This window comes from Ostrea edulis, chromosome 7 (genome assembly GCF_947568905.1).
Source record: "Ostrea edulis chromosome 7, xbOstEdul1.1, whole genome shotgun sequence".
NCBI classification, from domain to species: domain Eukaryota; kingdom Metazoa; phylum Mollusca; class Bivalvia; order Ostreida; family Ostreidae; genus Ostrea; species Ostrea edulis.
In genome coordinates this window covers 80,203,249-80,231,107 of record NC_079170.1, presented here as the reverse complement: position 1 = coordinate 80,231,107, position 27,859 = coordinate 80,203,249, and the positions used below count along the sequence as shown (strand labels likewise).

Genomic DNA, 27,859 nt, shown 5'->3' with positions numbered 1-27,859 from the left:
CTGGCAAGTGTAGTAAAAAGAAATTTTGTAGTTTTTGCAGATTTTTATGAATTCCATCACCGACATAAGATTGCCCGGTCTTGTCATTTGAATATAATTTTCTTTATTACAAATAGATTTATAATAGAAAGAAGGAATATGGACAAACTTATGCTAAATATAAACAAAGGCTTTAAAACCCGGTCATTCGATGAATATCAACAGAGACAACCACGACTTCGAAAGACGGCATAGCGCTTAATGTTAACGATCTTTTCAGTAAAATAAAATACCTGACCTGTAAATTGAAGTATTAATGAACATCTTCGGTCAATGTAAATGACAAAATTCAAACTTCGATGTTTTACTAAATCATCCAGGGGCATATGCCACCGCTAAATTGGTGAGGTCCTTTGAGAAAGATACACTGAGTCTTGAATTTCAAATCTTGAGTAAATATACACGTCTCTGAAGTATATTGGGTATTTCATCTAAAAAAGAAGTCTTCATATTAAAGATGAGTTTGTTTGGGCATATCTAATTAGTTTTTAAAAATGCAAAGTTCAAATTGGATGGAAAAATTGATAACACTAGTTCACTTTACATCCGATCAATCAATTCTAGCTGTTGAATGGCATCAATTCTTAACTGCTTTTTGTTAACCTTTCCATTACCAAGCATCGGTAGACTATGGAATTGGAGAAAATACGTTGGCATTTCTCCAAGACCATCAATGGCATCATGCCCAATGAACATGTCCATGCAAAACTGCTTTACATCGGTTGGGGAAATTCCTTGCTCTGTATCTGTGACATAGCAAACGCAAATTTCTTCGTATAAGCGCTTGTTAGGTACACCAACCACAATCACTTGTCTTATTCCATTCATTGTTAAAATGGATTTTTCGATGCTACTGGGCATAATTTTTCTTGTACCTCGGGAAATACAGTCCTTGATACGTCCTTTTATAACAATATGGTTGTCTTCATTTATTTGCGCAATGTCGCCAGAACGAAACCACTTTCCAGGCAAAAGGACTTCCTCGGTTAAATCTGGATTCTTGTAATATTTCTCAAAACCACATATGCTTCGTAGGCAAAGTTCACCATTCTCATGTTTTCTTAAAACATTTCCATCTCCATCAATGATCTTCACTTCTATGCCTGGCATAGGTTTTCCTATGTCTCCAGCTTCCATTTCATTAGCAGTGGTACTAGGCAGAAGTAAAGATGCACGATATATCTCAGTTGATCCGTATCCATTTGCCAAAGTCTTCGTAAATACTCCAACGACTTTCGAGTGGAGTTCATCAATTCGTTGTCCAGTTGTGATGACCACATCGAGTTTGAACGAATCTTTGTAGTTGTCTATGTTAGTCACTAGATCAGAAAGAAAGTATGGTAAAAGTATGGCAGAAGCACACTGTTCTTCTTTGATTAATTCCCATATCTTCATAGTGTTATTTCCTTCTGAAGCAATTGAGGAATCACAGAATACTCTAGGTTCTCCTTGGTATACTGTGTAAATGGGAGATCCAAGTATCCAAGCAAACGGTCGATCATTGTAAGTTTTCCCAGGGTAAAAAACATCAGTGTTGACTGCGTGAAAATGTGTTTTGGCTACCATTTTAGGCTTCCCCGTGCTTCCAGACGTCGTGAAAAGCACAACGTCCTCCTCGGGGTAGAGTATAGGAAATTCAACTTCGGTTTCTTCTTCCAACTGTAATACTCCAGGGAGATCATCATAGGATGTTAAATAATCGCTCTTTCTGAGAAACACCAGAGATGAAACATTTGCCTTTTCCCTTAGATATACATTAAGTTGTAAAATTATATCTAAATATTCATCCCGTTTCCCGGGGTCAATCAAAAAGGCAATGCACTCAGCAAATGAAACTATTTCGTAAACGTCCTTGGCGTTGGTTATGCTGAAGGACACGTGCACAACAACTCCCCCTGCCATGATTATCGCTAATTCTGCAATCACCCATTCTAGGGTGTTGGGTCCAGCGAGAGCAATTTTATCTCCCTTTTTAACACCCTTCGTGATCAAATAATCTGCTAATTTTGTTGCCTGCGTCTGCAGTTGACGACAAGTCAAGCTTTCCCGGGTTCCATCCATACCTCGATAAATGAGAATTTCTTGATCAGGAAATGATGTTGTTATTTCATTGAAGACTCTAGGAATTGTTTTGTAATTGAATGGAGTGGTCCGTGGAGTACAAAGATAACTGAATTCTGACATGACGAATGCGATCCTGAAAAATGAAATTCATGAAAAATGACTCACCAGAATGATTAAAACATTGCGTGTGTTCATTGGTACATCTTTATTGTTATATTATATACATTGTGTATACGACTTCACATTCTGAGATCAGGCGTATTCTCAACAATTAATCCCTAACAATATACAGTGATTTAACAGTAGTGAGAAGGAAATAATGTCGATTTTAGACACAACCTTATGACGTAATCGGTTTTCTTTGGAATAACCTTATTCACAGCGATCTTCTGGCCGTGTGCTTTCATCTTCATTTATCATAAGTATGGATTTGGAGACATTAACTGCAAACTGAAAACTCAATTGTATGACAACGGGGTTGATTTCAGTTTCACGTCAATGTCTATTTCGGTAAAATGTCTAAGAATGAAGCAGAAGTGAACGACTCTCTGCTATCTTTTATTTCCAGCTCACAAGGATATATCGAATTGACATATGAATGAAAGTTATCATTGTTAATTGACAAAACACCGTCGATATATCTGAATGTCGAATTGAATGTCACAGTAAGAGATTTCTTCTTCTAGAGTATAAATTGTTGAATAAATTCTGCTTCATATCAATAGAGAAACAGGTCAGCTAACAAAGGAGCACAATTCGTGCCCATGGGGACTCCAACAGACTGTTGGAATATCTGATCACCAAAGAACTACGAAGATATTGTCAATGAGGAACTTTAGCATATTTTTTATTTCAACGTCAGAGTACTTGTGCGTGTAATCAGAGTGGTGTTTAACAAGTTTTTAGATGACTGCTCACTAGATATGAATATTTCCTTTTTCCATTTCTGTTGAAGAAGCAACTGTCTATGATGTCAAAAAGTCTACCGTTTAATTCATCGTTAGGATTGGTCGTAAATAGTGTTGGAAAGTCATAGGTTTTGATGTTATTGATTTGGGAAAAGTTTTGCGATTTCAAGTTTACGAAAAGTTCGTTAGAATTTTTTTAGAATCCATATTTAATAAAAACCACTTCTGGCATATGTAGTCGCACAGTAAGTTTGAAATTTCTCCTTCACAACTGTTAATATTTCGTGAGGAGCAAAGATGGGGCCTTAGTGGAGCACTTACTAGATCCAGCAACGTATCTTTGTTTGTAAGGATTTTTATGTAGTTTGGGAATCCAGTATAGGACCAGTAACTCATATTCATTGGACACATTGACTGGAATATTAAATGTCTCTAAAACTGAAGCATGGTCTTGAAGAATTTCCAGTTTTGAAACGGCAGTTGGAGTAAAAGTACTATTACTAAAAGTGGAATTAATGCCGAGTTCGTTTAAAATACAGTTGTAATAATGAGCCTTACAAAAAGACAATGTTGTTACTAGTTTTTTTTCAGCTGGAACCAAAACCTATCTAATTCTTTTATCACTTTGGGTTCACTAAAGACAGAAGGATGGATGGTAAGTACTTTTCTTTTACACTGTAATATGTCTAATGCGGGGATCTAATATTCCTCTCATGCTTTTAATCCATTCTGACAATGTATCAAGATCTTCTTTTTCATATTCAGTCCATCGTCTGGCATGTAGTAGATAACATAATAAGTCTAATTAAATGCAAGATGTATCCTCATCTGCTGTGAACGCATTGGCCTAAATTTTGCGTTGAAATATATACACACCATACACAGGCGATAATGGACAATTGCTGCAATAATATGGGAATCTAGTATATATCTTGATAAGCCAATATCAATTTATGAAAAAGTACATCTGATATCTGATATCAATGTCATATATTTCAAACATTTCGGTTGAGCATCACTGAAGATACATTTTTTGTCGAAATGCGCATCTGGTGCATCAAAATTGGTACCGTATAAGTTTTACATCATTACGACGAGATGTTGAAATTATTAATGGTGTATTGATCAAGACATTGAAATGATATGTTACATATTTATTTACAAACCTCAACACTAGACGTAATACAAATACGATAAGCAACATTTGGCAAGAAAGTGTCTTGATCGGCAGGTGCTATTGTACTGACACATCATAACATCAACCTAATTTAAAGAAGGAGTTTAAGGATGCATGCTACACCAGAGAAAGAACTAAAGCCAAAATTGCATGATTTGGCCCTGTCAATCCTTGAAAATCAAACTTTTTAATTATGAAATAAAACTTGGGCAATACGTTGATAAGACATCATACTATCGATAGCCATATCAAGTTTTGTGCAGGAAACAGCTCGAGCGTAATTATATGCATTGAAACCGGATGCGGTATGGCAAATATACCCATTTTTAACAGAATTTCTAGACTTTATTTAACAAATTTTTATGGGCGCCATCCTTAAACCACGCTGAAATTTTTCATAAAGGTATATGACTACCTTAGGAATATCATGTATCAGTTGTGTGCTGGTTCACGAGTGGCGCCATGTTATATTTCATGTTTGTTTATATTATAAAACTTGTATTGTAGCTTTCCGGATTTACGTTTTAAATGGTGGAATATGTAATAAAGTTTAAAATTATGATTGAATTTTGTTATATTTGAAATGAAACAGCATTTGGAATCACTATCATTATGAATTTTCGAATTTGCCTTGAGTTCCGATGAACGGAAATGGGGAATTCCCAGTGATAAAAATAGATCTCCATGTAAACAAAAGCGTTTGAATGTCAAACAGAAGGAAAACGATTATGAAGAACAAGCAGGGAAATTTGAGACTATGTAATGGTAAGTAGATTTCTTACAAGGAAAAACAAAAGATACTAGGCCTAACTGAATGCAATGTATTTTTGAGTTACAAGTAGGCCTAAATAATTATACATGTAAGTATAACGTTATCGTTAGGCCTACTCTTGTCGTCTGCTGCGTACCCATTTTATAATGCACGCACGTACAGCCTGACCTATACATGATTATGTATACATGTAACAATATACACAAATTGTGTATCTTGAATTTTTTTTTAAAGACTGTTACCTTTCTTGCTTTTGAAGAGTTACCGCTCTTAGAAACACCTATCGGTATTTACTACCATATAGGCCTATATTGATCTATATATTTAGAATTAACCATCAAAAATATAAAACATTTAGACCTACATATATTTATGTATATATGTACACATATACATGTATATTGCGATAAGAGAAAGACATGTACCGGGGTAAGACCTATTCAACTGCCGGGTACCCATTACTGTCGATATAGTTATGTTTATAAACAGCCTACATTACCCCCCTCATTAAAATTATTGCCACAATGCTTATTACTATGAATTGTCCTTGGTATTTACCAAATCTTAGGAAATAATTACCACCATAGATCACAGAAGTAGACCACGATAAAAAGTTAGGTCCGCGCACATGTTCTCATTACGATATGCGACTTAGTAGACCAATCCGCCTACCACATTATAAATGACGTTAAATGAATGAACAGTTTGCTGCTGAGCTATTAAAATGCAAAACATTTACTTACTTTGCAATTTGATAAGTATGTCCAGTCAAACAATTAGGCATAATGCTTTACTTCTTATGCCGCAAAATGTGCACAAAACAATGCAGACGATGTCCGCTTAGATCCAAAACACGACAAAGGGAAATTACTCTTTCAGTCAACTCTTTTCATTTACAACCCCCCCCCCCCAAACTCTTGTTTACATTAACCTTTGAACATCTACATATCAGATGATGATGTATCAAAGGAAAACCATTGTAAAGTTCTATGTCAATGTAGTTCATGCTAGAAGGGTATATGAATTTTTACATGAATGCTCTGAATTGCACAACAAAAGTAAAGTGATATAATTATATTTAATTAATATAATACTAAATGGTATAGATACAGTTTGATATCACAGGTACATGTCAAATACATGTATTTACATCTATGTATAAGAACTGTTAGTATTTCGTATATAGTCATTATTTATATCATATTGTGTAACGTGATTGTATGAAAACGTACTTGGTGAATCAATAAAAAATTGAAATTGATACCAATATGAAAATCTATCAACTTCTTAAATCGTGTAGTGTGTGTTAAAGAGAGGGGGTGGGTGGGGGACTTGTCATTTATTACATGGGGCCAATAGTCATAACATCTACCTTATAATCGTCCCACTCACTCCTGTAAAAAAAAATATGGGGGGGGGGGGGGGTGTCATTCATTATATTGTTGCATTTTTTTTCACTACGTTGGTACGCAGCTTTATTCAAATAAAGCCGCCGTATTTTAAACTTCTTGACTTATTAACTAATTTCTTGATTTATTAACTAGGTTATTTTCGGATTTTTATTTTTTATTTTTACGTGTGTCAATATTCATAACTTCAAGCATGGGGGGGGGTATGAAAAACATTTGCCTAGATGGTCCAGCGTTCTAGCGCGCTGGTTACATGCTGCTAGGAGATTGATTCCGCAGGTCGTGAGTTCAACCCCGGGTAGGGGCGTAAGTGAATATCCAAAAAAGTGAAATTTCCTGTACTTTAGATTAAATTTTTTTTCACTCAGGGCAGTTATGTTTATTAAAGAATTCATCTGCTTTTTCCGTGCTTTATATATATCACTTCTTCTTTGCTATCATCTTTGGAGTGATGAATTCAGCTATTGCTGTGAAGGACGACCCCCCCCCCCTCCGATTCAGGACTTTGGAGTTCGGGGGGAGGGGGGGGGGGTGAAGGGCGGATGGCCATTTATGTGTTGTGATTTGAGATGTCTTCCATATACTTTTTTATTTTATTTTTGACTGCTTTTCAAGAATTTTAGACAATTCTATGAAGTCGTGCAACTTCTCCAGCTGGCCCCCTCCCCAATAAAACAAAAAAGAAAACCGATGCTACAAGTCTGTATTAAGACTTACTTTGAAATGTTTATAATTCAAACGTATGCACTTCAAGTAGTATTATATGGACAAAAAGAAATTATCTTTAAAAAGGTAAATCATGACATTATATTCAAACTAAAATGTTTATGCATGAAATGCTTCACGTGGATGATAAAGAAATGTTTTAATTCCAGATAATGCAACCATGCCTGGAGAAAAAACTGAGTACTTTAACTGTGTGCTGTGTTCAAAAAGGACTAAACCAAAGGAGAGAAGGCGCGTTGACAAAAACATTAGGAAATACTTAAGGAAAAGATTTCTATTGGAGAGTAAAGGAAATTCAGTCATCTGCGGTAAATGTAGAAATATCTACTACAGAGATGTGTCAAACCATACATCGTCTGCAACACCTACATGTTGTTTAACTCTCCAGAAGGAATCGCTAGCGCCTTCGTCCACTACTGACAACAGGAAACATCTATCAAGTCCTCCATCAGTGACATTGGATCTGAAATCTACAGCAAAGACCCATGCATATTGTATTCTTTGCAAAAAACCAGGACCTAAATTAGTAGTGGTGTCTCCAGAATGTCGCACAGCTGTCTTCGTGGAGCACAACATACTCATTCCATGCATCTGGAAATATATGCTGTCCAGTCCATCTGAAAGATGGTCGTTTCACAAATGATGCCATTCATCAGTTACCAACTACAGAACAGGCATTTATCAACAGAACTACCATTTTAAGTCTGCTGCAACAGATGCGTTTTTTATGCCATCAAAATGAAAAATCCCACCTGGACTTTGATGATTTACAGACACTGACAGATGCTAACTATATGGCTCTACTAGGACTCAACAAGGATAATTTTCAAACTGTATGTGATTCTTTGAAACATCAAGTGAAACAAACTCCATCCAGAAGTCTTAGAAAATCCGTAGCCATATTCCTGTGCAAATTAAAGACTGGACTATCTAATCAGATTTTATCCATATTATTTCGTACTTCAAAGTCCAGCTTAAGAAGAGCAGCTGCTTCTGTAAGAAAAGCAATGTTGACCAGTTTTGTTCCACAGAGTCTTGGGTTTGCGCACATAACAAGAGAGGAAGTCATTAATGGTCACACTCGTCAGCTAGCTCAAACTCTGTTCGGGAACATAGAGAAAAACCAGGCTATATTGGTGCTCGATGGCACATATATCTACACAGCCAAGAGCAACAATTTTCATTACCAAAGGCGCTCTTACAGCATGCATAAGGGAAGACCACTAGTCAAACCAATGGTGATTGTGACAACCACTGGATACTTTGTATCTATATTGGGCCCATACCTAGCTGACAGTAAAAATAATGATGCTTCAATTCTCCATCACATCATTAAAACAAATGCAGAGAATATCCGCAGCTGGGTCAGCGAAGACGATATTTTCATCGTGGACCGAGGGTTCAGGGACGCTTTGCCTCTGCTTGCAGATCTTGGAATCCAGGCAGAAATGCCCTGTTTTTTGGAAAAGGGGCAACGACAGATGAGCACTGGCGATGCCAATATCAGCAGACTTGTTACAAAGGTAGGCAATTTAAATCTCATAATCAATAAGCCTGTTTACAATTTCTTAAAAAATGACAACGTGCACTAATAATTTCATCCATTTTGATATTGATAGGTCCGATGGGTGGTGGAATCTTCAAATGCGAGAATCAAGCGTTGGAGATACCTGGATAAGACTCTACCAACAAATCAGATCCCATTTATCGGAGATTACGTGAAAATTGTATGTGCGCTGTCTAACAGATTTTCACCGCCCCTGAACAAAAGCACCGAGGAAGATGAGGCCGAGGCAGTAAAAATGCTATATTTGTCTAAACAGGTATTTTCAATCACACATAGATTAATAGATTGCTAAACTTCAAACAAACTAGACAACTGCAAAACAGACACTCATATCTACATAACAAATGAAGATATACTAGTACTATTAAAACTAATTCGTAGACAATTGTTTATAATTGCATTGTTATCATTTTGAACAGGTTAATAATCTCAAGCAAACGGTTGAAGAAAATTGTCTGAACCGAAGATCTATTCAGTGGCAGGCGGTTCATGAGTGTGATATTCAGAACTTCCCTACGCTTGATGAGGAACAGTTGCGGAATTTGACGTGTGGGACCTATCAGCTAAAGCTTTCTCGCAGTTACATTCAAGAACATATTGAGGGGGAATGCGATATATATTTTTTCATAAGGATAATGAAAGACTGCTAAAAGTGAAAATTCAGAGTCGTCACACATCATCAAAACAATACTTCGTCTGGATTGAATATTTGGAATGTACTGTCAACGCATGGTACTGTACATGTATAGAGCTGGTGCAAGAGTTGTAGGCATGTGTTCACATATAACGGCCATTATTTGGTACCTAGCAAAAGGAAGGCATGAGGGAAAGAGATACGGTGTTCGTGATTGGGGCGAGCATGTCCTGGATGCAGCAGATATCCGTCCTACCATTGATGACTCCGACAGTGATGTCAGTAGCTGCGAAAGTGTTCCGGAAGAATAAACAGTTATGTTTGTGTAGTTACTGTTGAATACAACCCTAAATATTTTATGTTTTAAATCTTGTTTATTTCTTTTTAATAATTATTTCTGTATCCAATGACAAAATTAGTCAATATTTCTTCTCAGGTAAAGAAACAACATTTCGGCAAGCATTCTTACATTTCAATAAAAATCGGAACCATTGTTATTGAAATCCGACTGTATCATCATTGTCTTTTACTATCTTGTTGTACAGTACCTTAATTTTTATGGTTTCAATTCTTTGTATACGTGTGTACATGATATTAAGATTTGTTGTAATATATCCTTCTTTAAACTATATATATACATACATCAGTAATATGATTATGTCAATATTCAATGTTTAATTATCCAAGTTGTGAATTCATGTCTCGGAGAGATATTTCAATTTTTAAAAAACGCTATCAATAGGCATAAGACTTGTGAGTTTCACAATGCTTTAGACATTTTTCTACGATGTTCCATTTTATTATAATAATTTTGTATTGTACATGTATATAGGAAGAGGATATTCAATGAAGAATTTATAAAAAAGGATACTACAGTTTTTTTCTGATACGCCGTTTTTGTGAATCTTAACAGTTAACTATCTTAGCAATACAACGACGTAAAAATGACGTTAAAACGTCAATGCCTTTAATTCATTGCTGCACTTTAAAGTCGGTAAAAAGAAAGTGTGTGGACGAAATGACAAAAAGTAAATTATTTTAGGAAGCAGATGTCATAGCCTTTTTACCCTCACAAAATTATAAAATTTGGAGTCAGGGCCATTTTTCATAATTTTTGGCTTTAGTCCTTTGATATCGATAAAATATTGAGGATATGTACAACAGTATTTTGAAATCTAAAACTTTAAAAATTACGTTATTTAGTCCAAAGTGCAGTTTTAGTAGAGAGCAATCTGAAAAAAAATTTAAAACCCCTGCCGGACTCGAACACGCAATCTTCAGCTCATATTAACTATGGGGCTTCGGTAATCCGGACGCCTTTAATCCGGATGCTTCACCTTCCGGACGATTTTTCTATAGAACGGATTTTTTATACGTTATTTTGCACCATTAATCTGGAAATTTGCGTTCCGGACGGTCATTTCTCACTACGAAACGTTGAAATGCATTGAAAATTTTACCGTTAATCCGGACGGTAATTTTTTGAAGGTCTGTGTCGGACACTTTTAGTAAGGCGTAAATTATAAAGAAAACAAGCCAAACTGTCTAATTGAAGCGATTACCTGTACCCTGTCAACACCTCTCTTTAATTAGGTGGTGTGTGATGATATGTGAGTTTGATAGCACGTGCCGATCAAGACATTGTATTGCCAATTTTTGCACACAAGATCTGTATTGCGTGTAGTGTTGAATTTTGTAAATAAATCTATAGCATGTTATTTATAGTCTTGATCAATAGGCTATTTGTATTTTAAAATGAATTAAACATCATGCCGTAATTATATTTTTTGTTGAACTGCTACACATATCAATTCCGCTGGTTTGTAAATTGATATCGGCTTATTCAGATGTAAAGAGTGTATATTATATTTCTAGATTATGGATTTTATACTACTGATTGACGTGGAATTGGGGCTGTCACGATTCAAAAAAAAAAAAATCGGGTCGGGTCGGTTCTAATTTTTTTTTTTACTTCGGGTTCGGGTATTTCGGTTCGGGTCTATATAACTATTTTAAAAATGTAATATAAAGTTAAAATTATAAACTTTTATTGTATTTTATCACAATAATTACTCGGGGACTTGGACTCGACATCCATGGTACTAGACACAGCATTGCCACTTCTACTCGGTTCCATCAATGTTTTCAATATTTTGTCATTGACGATGTTGATCCTGTGGTGTATTTTCAATGCGTCTGTCATATCTTACGGATACTGTCATTATTTACAGATTTGTCCACAATGCCGTAATTTCACAATTGATCAAAATACCGCCACCATTGAGAATTTTGACGACATTTCGTTTAAACGGATTTCTAATAATGATTCTATTTTAAAAACCAAACCCGAACCGAAATACGGGAAAATGAAACCAAACACGACCCGTACAACACGACCCGCGGTTTTCGATCATTTCGGGTACCCATTGCAGCCCTACGTGGAATATACATGCATGTTCATACATATGTACATGTAGTAAGTTTTTAATGTTTAGAATGTCACGCATGTAGAATGTACCTGTGCACAATTGTTTCTTGTTACGATGTTGTAGAGTTTTATTGCTTAGTGAGAAAGTTACCATTTTAAGGAAAATTACAATAAATTGTGTATGTACCCGTACTGTTGGTTTCACCCGAGTTTTGTTCCGTTATTATCGCATCATGAAAATAGTAGGTGTGCGTGGCTAGATCAAAGCAGTAGTAGGTCTGAATGCTACGAGCTGATATGATTTCGTTCTCCAGATGTTGGCTTGGATAATTATAGAATAAGAAATATATACTCTGGTAGATGGAATTTTGGTTAAAGAATGTTGCCAACCGACCTGACAAACACGAAATTCTTAAATTAACTGTGGACGATGAATATTGTTCCGACAGACCGCCCAACCCGTGAATCGTGACAGATGGAAATGGCCGGCCTCTTTAAGAAGTAAAAGTGTGATGAAATGTTTGAAGTGTAAATGATCACCTTAGTTACTAATGGTTTATTTGTTTATAGGTACATATAGTGCTTTAGTGCGTACTGTACATAGTTTTGTATATTTATTTGTAGTGCTAATATACATGTATATGTACATTGTAAGCATAGGCAAATACACTGCACAATGTTGGAGCTTTGACATGCATGTAAATGTTAACATTATCATTATTTATTTACTAATGCAAATGGTTAAATCCAATGATAGAATGTGTGTAATTCACTACGCATCAATAAAGTAAGCATATTGGTTACTTGTGAAACGATAAAAATATGTAATTCAGTTATCCCGACGCTTCATTTATCTGGTTGTTTTGCTGGGAATCAAAGTGTCCGGACTAACGAGGCTCCGCTGTATATTTTCATCCATGTTTTAAAAGGAAGTCAGCCATTATGAACATGTAGAGTTCCTCCATAAGCGATACAGGTAATTGCTTCAATTAGACATTGTGCTTCTGGTTTTTTATAATTCATGTTTTGCTAAAAGTGTTGGAGTAGACCTTTCCCCAATATAATCATCGTCCATATTAACTATTTTCAACAACTTTTAACGTTGTGTAGTAAACGAATTTCATCGACCGAATTCGGAAAGTGAATTTCTGGATGCAAAATAATCTGAAAAAGTTCCACTCCTCCGAAAAAAAAATCGGCCGGAAGATGTAGCGTGTGGATCAATAGCGTATTACCAAGGTTCTACTGTACTTATATTCGTTAATGAAACTAAAAATACAAATGAGATTTGCTGTTTATGTGCTTAATTTGGGAAATGAGTCATCATCACTCGGTGTAAATGTACTCCATACCATTTAAAACGTATAATTTTACTGTTATTATGAGAAATCATAACAATATGTTTTACTGCATTTCATGAATCATTTCCATATCTGTTCATCCATCAGTACCTTTTAGAAAGGATACAACGAGCATTAATTAGGCTAAAATAAAACAGTATGGGACATATGCTCCGCTTGGTGAGAAAAATTTATATGCTATTTCATAATGGTTTCATCGTTAATTCTGATGGAAAACTAGTTATACTTAGTCTAGGATCATCCGACTTGGCGTACATGTTTCCCAGAGTATTGGTGGTAAATATATCTAAAATTTTCAATTTAGTGTCTATGGGAACATTTTATCGTCTTTGAATATTTCTCAAATTTGATATTTAACAAAGCAGTCTGACAACTAATTCTTCGCCATTACTTTTCTATATAATCATCAGAGACAGAACACTGTCAACACCATATTTTGACCAAAGAATATCTCATTTCAATGTTTATCTTGTGTCGATTATTAAATGCATTACACGGGCGTAATGTTGCTGGTCTTTCGTATTTGAAATGGTAATATATCGTGCAGGGAATTTAAATAGCAGTGAATCAGAAAAACGACATTCCTTCTAACTAGAGTTCTAACTTGCTTATGTATTTTCATATTCATATATGATGGATTTTTGGAAAGAAAGTCTTAACCATAGTGAACAGCGATCAATCAGTTTATGCATTTTGCATCCGTTCTTTTGGCGGACGTCGCATGGTGTAGCTTTGATAGAGAATCATCGATTATAATCTCGGAAAATATATCCCTATATCGATGCTGGTAACCGTTTGCCCTAAATTCTAATTCACATACTGTATATAAATGTATAATACTTCAAATTAAAGATCACTAGAACGCTCACACAACATAATAATAACAATGTGCAGAAGAATGATTTTAATCGAGACTCCTGAAAATAAATTTACTTATTGATCTCGGCTTAAAATATCAATGAGAATGTCAACAGGCTGTAGGAGACCTGACCTGCAAATACAGCACATTTATCTTCTTTGATGGATTCCAGCATTTTTTAAAATATAAATTTCAGAGTAAGATTAGAATATGTTTAATAAAATAATTTTGGGTGACTATTAGCTATGCTAACTTCCGAATTATATGGTAATTTTGGTGAATTTTTATGAAATCCGCGAGGCATCAGTGTCACGCACCGTTTGAGTTTGTTTTCTTTTTCTTTTTTTAAATGTATTCGGAAGAAGCAATTTAAAGTGAACCGCCTTGCATCCCATCCCCTACCTGTTATCCATATCTGATATATAAATATACTGCTATAACTTTACAACCTTGATTGTCAGGTCATACAATCTGACTGTGCATAACACCCATGACGGTGACCTATATGATTCTTGCCACATAAGTGTATGTAGAAAACCCCATAAACTCTCTTCTAGATCATGATCTCTATGGATGACTAACACTACGGAAAAATCTATGTCACCAGGAGTGTGGTCTTGCGCAACATCCTTTCATTTCTTTACTACCATATTACTTTCCGTTGTAAGAATTTTCAATCAAAATTGAACTTTTAAGTAGAAAAAGATATCATCAATGTTTAAACACTAAACAGTGGCTATGTTAGCTATATTAGTTTTCAATCAAAATAATCAAGACGGAATAAATCAATTCCATACCTGGGTTCTGTCTCAATAGTCCTTCTGTTAACGTCCTTCAAATGTGGTAAACATTTATCTCGGAGAATACCTTTATCTTTGCATGGAGAGGCCAAACATTATACTTTCTTCGTTTAATAGGTATGTTTTAATGACACATTCAAGATCGAACATATACGTTAGAGAAATCTTGCTTTCTTCCCCTCCTTTACCAGGAGTGACATCTTCGTGTATTTGATTTATTATAGAGTACTGTACTTTGTGAGATCTAACTATATCTTGTTTAATAACCTTTTGGGTTTAAAACATTTTATTTATGGCATGCCATTTCTTCACCTCCGTGAAATTATATTCCTTCTCATTCATCGCGAGAGGTCACGCGATACAAAGGTATGATCAGCTTAAGGAAAACAGGGCATTAACTGCATTTCAAGTTCAAGGTTTAGATTATCTCAAAGGCTGTGCAAATAAAAGTAATTTTCAACAACCGATTCATTTCATGAGAGGTTAGGTCTATTTTAGACACTCTAGGTAACCTCTAAACAAAACGATGTTTTTCTTAAACCAATATCGCCTCACACTGAAGCGATATACATAGAATATACATTGTTTACACAATTCATATCACTGTATATGTGCAAATAGTGTTGTATGAAACTGATTCATTATCTGTTTTTTTGGATTTTGTTGTTTGTTTGTTTGTTTGGGTTTTTTTTTTTTTTCTTTTCTTTTTTTGTGTTTTTTTATTTGTCATAAGAAAAACAAATGATATTTGTTTTATGTTTTATTTTCCTTTTCATGTGTGTTTTTGCTGAATATGGTTTAAAATGAAATTATAAATGTGAGCAGAACTGATGATTGATGTGTTGTGTAAAGCTTAGAAGTATATGTGGGTTCCCGTTGTGGAGAATATATGTGCTTTATCCGAGAACAATACAAATCATATGCCTATGTTTGTTATTATTGTGTTGTAAATTGCTTTCTTTCTGGTTGACACATCATCAAACCATTATAGTTCAAGCACGTTTAATCAGACATACCGGTGTCTTAGATTTCATATATCATTCCCGGAAGGACTGTGAAATGAGACTGAGAGATTCCTAGTATGTATACATTTCATATAGGACTGTTTGTCAAATAGAAAGTATAATTGTGTCAGCCTTTTGCTATGACGTTCAGTTCTACCGTTCGTGTTCTAAATTGACATACATTAGAGGGTATTAACATCTAATAGGACACAGGTAGTGGAATACATTCTTTCTTTGTTGACGCTTTTTATCTAAAATGAATTTAGCATATATCTGTATACCCTATCTTCAGCATTCATTCCCCTTGACATTGAATAAATGATTAATGTAATTTGATTCAATATTCGTACTGCATAAAGTAGTGATAGTGTGAAGTATCGAAATCCTCCATTCGCTTTTAGAGATGAAAAATCACTGATTGCATAACTTATGATTAGACTAATGATTCAATACATTTTGAAGTTTTTATTATACGTCATTACGCTATACAAAAACTCTGCAATGGATCCAAAACAATTAAATACAGAGAGGAAACGTGAGAAATTGCACAAACCACCTGGTATGTGATTACAGATAAAGATACGATATTCTCATTTCAAAGTCATTAAGTGCATGCATTCATTGCAAAGTAAGTGTACTTTGAAACATGTACATGTATCATACCTAACAAGTACATGCAAGGATGATGTCTAGTCTGGCAAATTAAACAAAAACATTGAACAAAACGTCTACGGGACACATAATCCGGGTGACCTTCCCAGATGTGATCTTTCAAAAACTTTCTATAACCTTTATTTTCATGAAAATATTTGAACCCATATTGTGCCAAAACACAGCCCCTATGAATCACAACACAACTGACCATTGACGCCCATTCACCCTGGGATTTATGAGCTATATACTCTCATACAAATGGATCTCATGGATAAATTAGTTTGCCTGAAAGAAGAAAAGTTCAAACAAACACGGCAATTTGCAGCAATAAGCGGAGCTTTTGCGACGCTTAATGTATCAGTAGAGGTCTGAACTGCAAACAACACTGCAAGTGGAACGCTTCATGATACAATCATACATGTACCATTAGGGGGAATTGTATCATTAACGCTTTAAAGTATAGACCGTTAATACAACGATTACTATCATTAAGCGTTGCAACTGTATTCCTTAGTGAGGTTTGCACCATTAAGCGTAATTGTTTCATTAACAATCTCTATACGGTTACCAATATGTGTTTTCTGTATTTCATTGATTATTCCATTGTCTTCGTTACAGATGGGTCGTATTATAGAATGACACAGTACATGTATCTGTTTGTGCGTTAGTTCGTCCATACCCAAGCTTGTTTGTATGTCTGTCTGTAAGTGCAATGAGTCAGATAAAAATAATACTTATAAGGAGTTATATGGTAACTATACTCGTTCCTCCGGTCAACATCAAACGCAGCATGGTTATTCTTCTGGCAATACTAATAAGACAAATATAATAAGAATGCATGCCAATAACGGTAGAGTAACAAAACATTATATACATATATGGATATATCCTGCATAGACGGTTATTTAATGATATGTATCCATGTTACATCTAATTGTGTGTGTCTATTCAGTCATGATACTTTGTAGAAAAGGTATAACGTGTATTAGGCTAGAATAAAGAAAGTATGGCACATATGTTACACATATCTTTCATGTGATGAGACAAAAATATATCTTATGTCATGATAGTTTCATAGTTACTCCTGGTGGACAACCTGTTCTATGAAGTTTAGGATCAATCAAGTTGACGTGCATGTTCCCCAGGGTATTGGTGCCAAGAATTATCAATTTGGTGTCTCTATAAATAGTTTATCGTATTGAAATCTTTCTTCAATTTGATTTTAACAAAGCCACCGTAGAACAAATAGATCATCAATATTCCTGTGTATATTCATAAGAGACATAACACCGTCAGAACCATAGTTTGACCAAAGAATATCTCATTTCAATATTAATATTGTGTTGGATCACGTAATGCATTGCATGGGTGTGATTGTGTTCGTCTTCTTGATTTGAAGTGGCAAATTCCTGTACAAGCAAGTTAAAAGCACTGAATGAGAAAAAACGATTCTTCTAGCTACAGTAACAACTTGCGTATGAATCTTCATATTCTTTATGCGCATATCACATGATGAAGGTTGGGAGAGGAATTCTAAACCATAATCCTAGAGGATAAATGTGTGTGTTTAAACTGATAAAGAACAGTGATCAATCCCGTAACTTGTATAAACAATACAAAATAGAAAGTTTGGGAAACGCGGACCCCTGGAAGCAATACAAAATTTAGAGTTTGGGAAACACGGGCCCCTGAATATACCACAGGTGGGACCCTGAGGAGTAAGCATCCACTGTCGATCGGTCACACCCGCCGTTAGCCCTGTATCTTGATCCGATAAATAAAGTAGTCCGTAGTCAAAATCAGTAAGCTAAGAACGGATTAACAATCGGTATGAAACACGTCAGACAACATTTTACCCAATGATATGTTGGATTGGTAAACTAGATCGTTATAACGATAACATAACTTGCAAAATGCTGACTTAAAACGAGATTGTTGAAACAACTGCACCATCAACTTGATTACCAGTAGCCTGTCTTAATTTAATAACTGACCATAGGCAGGGCAAGCTCTTGCGTATCGAATCAGTTGAGGTATATGAACACCATATGCAGGTGATAATGGGATATTCCTACATAAATACGGAAAGTTGACGATGAAGGAGCTGAAATCACCCCGTTTGTTATGAAGTTGAGTTGTTAGTTTACCATTAATAACATTGATAAAATATAATTTCAACGACCATACAAATTGCGAACGACTGATTTTAATTGGGACTTTTTAAAATACTTATTGACCTCGATTCAAAATGTTGCCAATGTGAATGTCAACAGGCTGTAGAAAAACGTTATATTCAAAGACAGGACATCTTTCTCATTGATGAATTCCAGCATCTTTCTAATATAAAATTCAGACTATCATTAGAACTATGATAAACAAATAATTTTTCGTGACTGGTCACAAGACATATTCATATTTCTGAATTTGTTGGTGATTTTATTGATCCCTTTTTGTTTTTTATCCGATACAGCTGTGAAACGTACTGTTTGAGGCTCTTTTTGCCTTTTCAGATAGATAAACTCAAGTAACAATTTAAGATGCCCCGTCGTGAATATCTTCACCACATGTTATGCAAACCTCATACAATCACACTACAACTTGATCGTTATGTGATACAAGTCTATGTAACTGTGTTACCCCATGATTGTGACCTAAGTGATCCCTATGAGAACAGTGAATGTAGAATGACCAACCGACTGTCACCTTATTATGATTTACATGGACGACTTAACCGTGAAAGAATATATTACGCCACCAGAAGTGTGGCCAAACGTGATGCCATTTCATTTCCTTACTACTTTCTATTGTAATAAATTTCAGCCAAATTGAACTTTACTATAAAAGAGATAATCAATAATTAAGCGACAAACAGGGGCTTTATTAACTGTATAAGTCTTGTATGAAAATAATCTAGAAAGAAGGACTCAATATCATACCTAGGCCCTGTCCCAATCGTCCAGTGTTAAACGTCTTACAAACTAGGCAAATTCTTATATCAGGGGATTGTACATATGCACTTATATTTGCAGGGTAAGGCCAAGGAAAGTACTTTTTCGTTTCACAAGAATTAACAAAATAGAGCATACACTTTAGATATTTGATGTGTTTTTTTCCGTCTTTCATGCTCTTCCCCGGAGGCATGTCTATGTATTTTATCTAGTGCAGGATACTGACAAGGTTATAGAGTTTAGACATTTTTTTTTTAATATACTACCTTTAATCATTACACAGAACATCCGTATTTTCCTGTTTGACAAGAAACCGGTTGTGGTAGTTCAGTGCGGAAAGTTCGCTTCCTAAACGCGAAATCGTGTTTCATCCATTCTTGGACAAGGACGAATCACGAGTCTTTCGGATGTAAAACTTACATGGTACCAGTTTTGATGCACCAGATGCGCATTTCGACAAATGATGTCTCTTCAGTGATGATCAACCGAAATGTTTGAAATCAGAAATAGCAATGGAGTTTTAGAGCTATTACAGCCAAAAACAGCGTGCCAAAAAGTGGAGCCAAATTCGTCTAAGGATAAGAGCTATGCATGAGGGAGTTAATCCTTAATTTTGAAATGAATTTCTAAATTTCATAACAGCAATTAAATATACATCCGTATTTTCAAGCTAGTAACAAAGTACTTAGCTACTGGGCTGTAGAGACCCTCGGGGACTAACATCCACCAGCAGAGGCCTCGATTGACGATAAACGATTAAATTATATCCGAAAATTTCCGTTCAGTCTTTGGAAACCTGATGTTGAGGTTTACACCTTACATAACGATTTTATTATATGATTGAATAATTCCTAGCTCTCTCATTGGCTGAGATCCAAAAATGTAGAAATCATACTACGTTATGTTTACCTGCACGTGACCTTCCAGGTGAACATAAGGAATTATGTTTTCCACATAGGACCAAAAATAGGTCGGGAACTTCCAATTTGACGCGATCGATTATACTTATTTTTGCCGTCCAATGAAATACCGCGTTTCTCACTGGGTTCGGCCAAGATTTCAGTAGACGTATATAAACACTAGCAATTCTAGAAAAATGGCGAGGTTTCCTTCGCTGGATGAGTCAGATTTTGACAAGCTGTTCAAAGATAAGGATGCCGAAAACATGCAGAGAGCTACAAAAACGAAAATCAAGATCTTTCGCTCCTATTTAGCGGAGAAGGGGCTCTTTTAAAAAGTGCAGTTTTAGTTTATTTTAGTTTAAATAATTCAATAAAGTAGGCCTACCGTGAATATCAAGGCCTCCATCCTCAAGTCCTCGTAAAATCCCGATGAATTAATTAACTGATTCCCGGTGGATCCAAATAATTTTCTATGAGACAGGGTTGAGTAACAGAGAAGGCCCTCCCGTCTATATTCAGTGAGGTTTCTGCATACAGTCGCTTCTCCTTTCGCTTTCGAACAAGTCTTCCTGTACATCTCTTTTACATTGTCAACTGTTTAATCCCCCCACACTTGTTTCCCCTTTTCGAGTTAACAGCTTCGGTTGACTTTAGATATAATTTGTACTGTAAGAATAGTGTTTCATTAGTTGAAAAGTTCTCTGTCCGCTTCATTAACATTTGCACTTAGCCATTGTTGTTTACATGTCCAGACGACCATTGTTGAATTATGGGATACTAACCACGGTTAAATGTACTTAACTGTTGGTTAGTATGCCCTAGGGCTAAATTCACTTTGAGCAACAGAATTTTCACCAGTGGTTAGTTACTCAGTGGGTAGTAAATTTAACCAGTGGTTAGCTTAACCAATGGTTAAATTTAACCAAGGTCTTGAGCAACCCAGTCCTGCAATACATCAATGTGTATTTAATAGGAGATAATCGGAAAATTATAAAACCACTTAACCATATGTATGTAGACGTTGATACATATACACATAATTTACATTCTAAATCTTTGAAAATAATTGACTGTCTACGTATTCATGAAGAATACAAATACTTTGCAACCTGGCGAGGATAATTTGAAATTAGCATGCATAATACATCCGCCATTTTGAACATTTTACTAGGGAGTTTTTGGAGTTTGTCCATCGAAGGACAGTCTGCGCCTATCCCCCTCCGAGAGTTCAAGATCGAAAACGGCAGAAAACGGCATTACACAAATATCGTGTAAAACCCGACATATTTGTTATTTGTAAATGTAGTAAAGTCTCGCCGACCATTGTATAATCATATAGAAGTAATAATGATACAAACGATCTTATCGCTGATTTCTCCGAGAGGGGAAACACTTTTTTGCTTCTTTTATTATTTTTTTCTAAACAAGAGGCCATGCTTTGCAAAAAAATTGAAAATTTTAGGGGGCAATTGGGTCTAAACATATCACGAACTTTAAAGCACAAAAAGTTACTACATGAGAATGTTGTTCAAAATGCTTAAACCTGTATCAAATATAAGAATTATAAACAAACAATGTAAATTTAAGGAATACACCACCTTCGTGTTAAATACATCTTGTAGGATCCTCATTACGTTAGATTTTTTCCCCAATGGGCATTGCATGTAGAGGCTAAAATTAGGTGTATATTGTATATATAGAGGGAGAGGGGGTCTGTCGTCACCCACTTCCTTGTGAACTTGATGAAAATAAAGTTGTTAATTCGGGTGTGCGCTTATGCATTTCCAGTTGTTAATTACGAAGTGTGAGTCCTTGACATTTCACTTCACCCTTTAAGCTTTTGATCGACGCTTACGACCTTTGAACAGAGAGGGATCTTTATCGAACCGCACGTGCTGTGACGCGGGGTCGCAGTTTCTACAATCTTGTCTAAAAAAAAACCGCCTCATTCAATCACCTCCTATGACAGGTTTTTGGGGGTGGGGGGTGGGGGTGGGTGGGGGGGGGGTGTTGTGAACATATTATTACTCGGATCCCCACCGGGATTGTATTCTTTGATATCGATTTATTCAAATAGTGAACATCTTCGATGTTTATAGAATCGCCTTTCCTACACGAAGTGTGGGAAAACATTGTTGAGTTCAATTGCTTGAACTTGACTTCATTTTGTTTATTTTCATGGTATTTTTAGACCAATGGCGACTTAAGTATAGGTGCGTCAGCGTAATTTTTTTTTTGGTTATAATTTAATCTTTGTTAAACCAGCGACGTGTTGTTCGTAGCTGCGTATGCACAATTTCGTGTTGGTTATCATTCCATGTCATTGTACGGCCGACGACATTTTGTGTGTACGTAGTTGCTTAAATGATTTAATGTTCCTCTAAGACCATCGGTGTGTTATTGCGTCTGCGTGACTTAAAGCTGGTTATTAAATTACGTTATTGCTAGTACGAGGACGTGTTGGGTGTATTTTGTTGCGTAGATCTGACTGTGTGTTTGTTAGAATCTAATGCTATTATTAGGTAAACGGAAAAAAAGTCACAGGGAAAAAAAAGTCACAATCTGGGTAGGAAAAAAGTCACAGGAAAAAAAGTCACAGGAAAAAAGTCACAATATGTATAAAGAGTGCCTATGACCACACCTAGCAAAACAAGTCGCAATTTGTTTTATTCAAAATTTTTGATTGTTTTTGCCTATACCAAGGAAAAAAAGTCACAATATTTATAAAGAGTGACTTTGACCATACGTAGGAAAAATAAAGCGCTGGTGAATAGTTAACATTTGCTAAAAAAAAAAAAAAAAAAGACCCATATTTTTTCCTTCATCCTATGTATGGCTTCAAAGATTGTAAATTGATGCCATTTTGTCCACTTATACAGGAAATACACTGTCTAGAAAAGGGGAAAGGTGCCCCGTCAAGCCACTTATTAATCTCAACAGTCCCTGTCAACAACTGTTGTAAATACTTAAAAGTTAATTTTTATTGGGGTTATTTGTTTGTTTTAACATTAAAATATATAAACTCTGTTGCAAATGATTAAAAAAAAATGGAATCTTCTAACTTTGAATCAAATTTAAGTAAAAAATTTCTCCTTATATAATATTTGACTTTTTTCTATATATACATGTAGTTTTCTTTCAAAATATATATACTGTGACTTTCTCCCCCTTTGTATATGTGACCCTTTTCTATCAAAATATATACTATGCATTTTTCCCTATACATATATAATTATATATATTGTGACTTTTTTCCTACATCTATGTGATTTTTATACAAAATATATATTGTGACTTTTTTCCTACATCTATGTAATTTTCATACAAAATTTATATTGTGACTTTTTTCCTGTGACTTATTTTCCTGTGACTTTTCATCCGTGACTTTTTTCCGTGACTTTTTTTCATGTGACTTTTTTTCCTACATTCTTTTTAGACCAACGACATGTTATTAGATTGAGTTCGTTTGGTTATAATTTGTTTCCTAACGTAAATAATGAGAAAATATGACATGTTATAACACTACATTAATTTAAACTGCGCGAATATGGGACACCATAATGTTGTGTTCTCTCGCATAGGCCTAGATAATGAGAAACTTGAAGTGTGGGGCGTTGTTATGTCGTGTTGTGTTGTCTGACGCAAATAATATGAAATATGAGGCGTTATTTTGTCACATAATAACGCAATGTTTACTTGAATGAGTGTGATGCAACCGTGTTATGTTTAAAACACTTTTAAAAAGTGTGAGGGGTTGTTATGTCATAGAATAACGCAATGTTTTCTCGATTTAATGTATATTTTTCTGCGCAAGTGTATGGGATAGTGATGCGCCCATGTTGTGTTCCCTAACGTAATTAATAAGAAACTTATGGCGTGTCAAACGTTGCAATATTTGATCTTTTCCATTTGTATTCTATATTTTCCATTTGCATTGTATAATTTTTCATTTGCATTGTATAATTTGCATTTGTATTCTATATTTTCCATTTGTATTCTATAATTTTCCATTTGTATTCTATATTTTCCATTTGCATTGTATAATTTTTCATTTGTATTGTATCCAGGGAATGTTTATTTTGATTTGTTACGAACACAGGTGCTTGAGGACAGCCCCCCCCCCCCCCCCCCCCCCCCCCCCCCCCCCCACCGATATAGACCCCCGGGCCTTTTCGACTTTTTTTTTCATAAATCATCTTTTTATAACATATTTGTAATCTAACCTATACCATTTTTTATAAAAATCGTAACCCACTCTATATATGAGTGGGTTACGAATTTTTATAAAACGTTTATTTTAGGTAATTTTTCGGATCGATGGTATAGGTTAGATTACAAATATGTTATAAAAGATGATTTATGAAAAAAAAAAGTCGAAAAGGCCCAGGGGTCTATATCAGGGGGGGGGGGGGGGGGGGTTCTGTCCTCAAGCACCTGTGGTTACGAAGGATTTCATTAGTTAACATCACTAATGTACTACATCTCTAGACGTGCTTAGCACACAGGGGCCGTAGCAATGACGGTTCTTTATCGTGCCAACGCCTGTGCAGCGATACGGAATATCTGTTTTTAAGGTCATTACGGAAAGACCCGTGATTCTCATTTTTAAATGCCGAGTGTTTGGCAAAGGAGCAATCACTGTCTTTGTTTATGTCTTAGGTTTGATGCGGCAATGACAGTAATGGTTCTCGAACTCACGACCTCTCGCCCACAAACCAAGCGATATATCACTGAGCTACCGCGACCAGGTCCATGGAGGACTAGTTATCTTTAAAAATACATAGCAAGCTCTAGTAATGGCGCATCCCCCCCCCCCCCCCGATCATTTTTTTTTTAAAAATAGAACTGTCCAGAAAGAATGCACATTTTTATTTAGTCAGAATTCAGTAGATTCGGGGACTTAATTCGGCCCTTGGGTCCCCACAATTGTTAACATCGAGTTTGTTCAATGGATTAATCTTAAGTTATCGTTTATCGAATTTGGTAATGCACGAGATGTTGAAGAGGTAAAGTTCAGAAGCCACGTTTCGCAGGAATATATCGTATTTGCTAAGTGTAATGGCGTACCCCCCCCCCCCATCCCCCATTAATTGATCGCTTTTATGCGTCTATTGTGATCAGCATATTCAGACTAGTCTCGTATTTAACCACTGGCTGGTCTAGATAATTCTGAACGAAAGGATGCAGTAAACTGCTGGATGTCTGGGGACTGTCTTAAGATCCCTAGTGAGTCCAGTGCAAAGCCTTGGTGGAGGGGGGCGGAGGTGCAGAAGGGGGGGGGGGGAGTCAGTGGCGGATATAAGGGGGCGCAGCTAGCCCCCCCCCCCCTCAATTTTTTTTTCAAATGTAAGGTAAATCTTGGTGTCTTGTTTAGAAAAATGTATTAAACGATAAAAGAAGCAATGATTTCTTCCATTCCCGGAGAAATAAATAACAAAATCTTTTGATTTCTCGAATTACTTTATTGAGAGAACTTAATTTTTCCAGAAACCCTTAAAATTTGCGTCATTTTACTAATTTCCCTTTTTTTTTAAATGACATATTTCAAGCCCTATAAAATCTGTAAATTCCAGGAGCTTCCGGGGGCTTTGCCCCCTGAACCCCATATCAGGGCTTCGCCCCCTGCCTCATAAAGTGGCGCCCCCGTAACCGCAACTCCTGGATCCGCCCCTGGAAGTCCCCTGGAACAAGTGCGTTCTGACAAAATAAAACGTACATGCATGCTTTTATCGACATCTATAAACAAAATATTACATGTATATTTGTAAAGGGAGGGGGGGGGGGTCTACCGGTGCAGGATTCCTCATTGCTAGCTACATGTATGTTCAACTAGTCCTTATATGGAACCGATCGCGGTAGTTCAGTGATGTATACCCTTTGGTTCGTAATCGTGAAGTCGCATGTTCGAGTTCTACTCGTGTCATTTTTGCATCAAACCTCAGACGTAAATATAGTTAATACTTTCCCACACGCATTGATATCTAAAAGTGAGAATCACGGATCTTTCGGATAATTGTGACCTTAAAAGCAGACATCCTGTGTTGCGACAGGCGTTGACACGTTAAAGAACCCCCACTGCTACGCCACTGTGCGCGTACATGTAGCATAGTAAGTCTATTTGTGGTTCGTCACCTACAGCTGGTGACGGCTAAATGTAAGTGGGACCTAAACTAATGAAATCCTTCGTAATAAATCAAAATAAATAATCCCTCGCATGCAATACAAATGAAAGATTTTGCAATGCAAATGGAAATTATACAATGCAAACGCGAAAGAATTATATAATACAAATGGAAAATATAGAATACAAATGGAAAATTATACAATACAAATGGAAAATATAGTATACAAATGGAAAAATATACAATCAAATGAAAAATTATACAATGCAAATGGAAAATATAGAATACAAATGGAAAATTATATAAAATTTAGAAATTCATTTCAAAATTAAGGATTATCTCCCTCATGCATAGCTCTTATCCTTGGATGAATTTGGCTCCACTTGTTTGGCACGCTGTTTTTGGCTATATTTAGATCTAAAACTTCATAGTTATTTCGGATTTCAAACATTTCGGTTGAGCATCACTGAAGAGACATTATTTGTCGAAATGCGCATCTGGTGCATCAAAATTGGTACCGTATAATTTTTACATACAATACAAATGGAAAATATAGAATACAAATGGAAAATTATACAATACAAATGGAAAATATAAAATACTAATGGAAAATTATACAATACAAATGGAAAAGATCAAATATTGCAATGTTTGATATGCCATAGAAACGAAGTGTGGGGTGTTGTTATGTCATGGAATAACGTGATGCTTACTGGACTGAACGTATGCTATTTTGCTGCACGAGTGTATGAGCTAGTAACGTAACTTTGTTGTGTTCTCTCGCGTAAATCTACTAAAAACAAAACAAAAAAGCTTGAAGTGTGGGGTGTTATGCCGTAGAGTGACGCAATAATTATTGTAATTATAATTTTCTGCGCATGTGTATGAGCTAGTGCGTCCATGTTGTGTTAGCTAATGTAAATAATAAGATTAAACTCAAGTGTGCGGCGTTGGAATAACGGTATGTTAACTCAATTCCCCGCGAATGTATGACGTAACGTTGTTGTGTTTTCTTACGTGAATACATGTAATGAGATACTTGATTAGTGTTCGAGCGTTATTATTTTGTATATTAACGCTACGTCATCTTTTAGATATCCGTGAGTGTATGAAGTAGTGAAGCAACCCTGCTGTTCCCTAACTTAAATATTAAAAAAAAAAAAACTTGCAATGAAGCGCATAGCTAAGTCATAGATCATTGACTGAGAGTGAGACTTTTATGTGCAACTGTTTTAGCTAGTAACTCACTTGTATTGTGTTTCTTAATGTAAATCATGAAAAACTTGGAAGGGTGAGGTGATGTTATGTCACACTAGTGTTTGTTTTCTGACGTAAATACATGTAATGAGATAGTTGAAGATCATTGCATCTAGTAGGTCATATTTAATTAAAGTCTCCCGACAATATTATGGAATCGTTATGTTTTAGAGGCATGGTTACAATTTGATCAGATACTTTTTCAAATTTTATTTTCCCATTTTATAT

At 35.6% G+C, this 27,859-nt stretch overlaps 2 protein-coding genes across 2 annotated transcripts; one reads left to right on the top strand and one right to left on the bottom strand.

Annotated features, from left to right (window-relative positions):
- Nucleotides 1–23: 23 nt before the first annotated feature.
- Nucleotides 24–15,230, bottom strand: LOC125654754 (medium-chain acyl-CoA ligase ACSF2, mitochondrial-like). Its single transcript, XM_048884789.2, has 2 exons — nucleotides 14,742–15,230; nucleotides 24–2,236 (listed from the first exon to the last, which is right to left on the bottom strand). Exon 2 carries the CDS (start codon nucleotides 2,221–2,223, stop codon nucleotides 580–582), a length of 1,644 nt encoding a protein of 547 aa, XP_048740746.2. The 5' UTR covers nucleotides 2,224–2,236; nucleotides 14,742–15,230; the 3' UTR covers nucleotides 24–579.
- LOC125657084 (uncharacterized) lies at nucleotides 7,256–10,153 on the top strand. The gene is made up of 4 exons (XM_056145860.1): nucleotides 7,256–7,589; nucleotides 7,708–8,618; nucleotides 8,715–8,918; nucleotides 9,082–10,153. Exons 1-4 carry the CDS (start codon nucleotides 7,256–7,258, stop codon nucleotides 9,310–9,312), a joined length of 1,680 nt encoding a protein of 559 aa, XP_056001835.1. The 3' UTR covers nucleotides 9,313–10,153.
- Nucleotides 15,231–27,859: the final 12,629 nt, after the last annotated feature.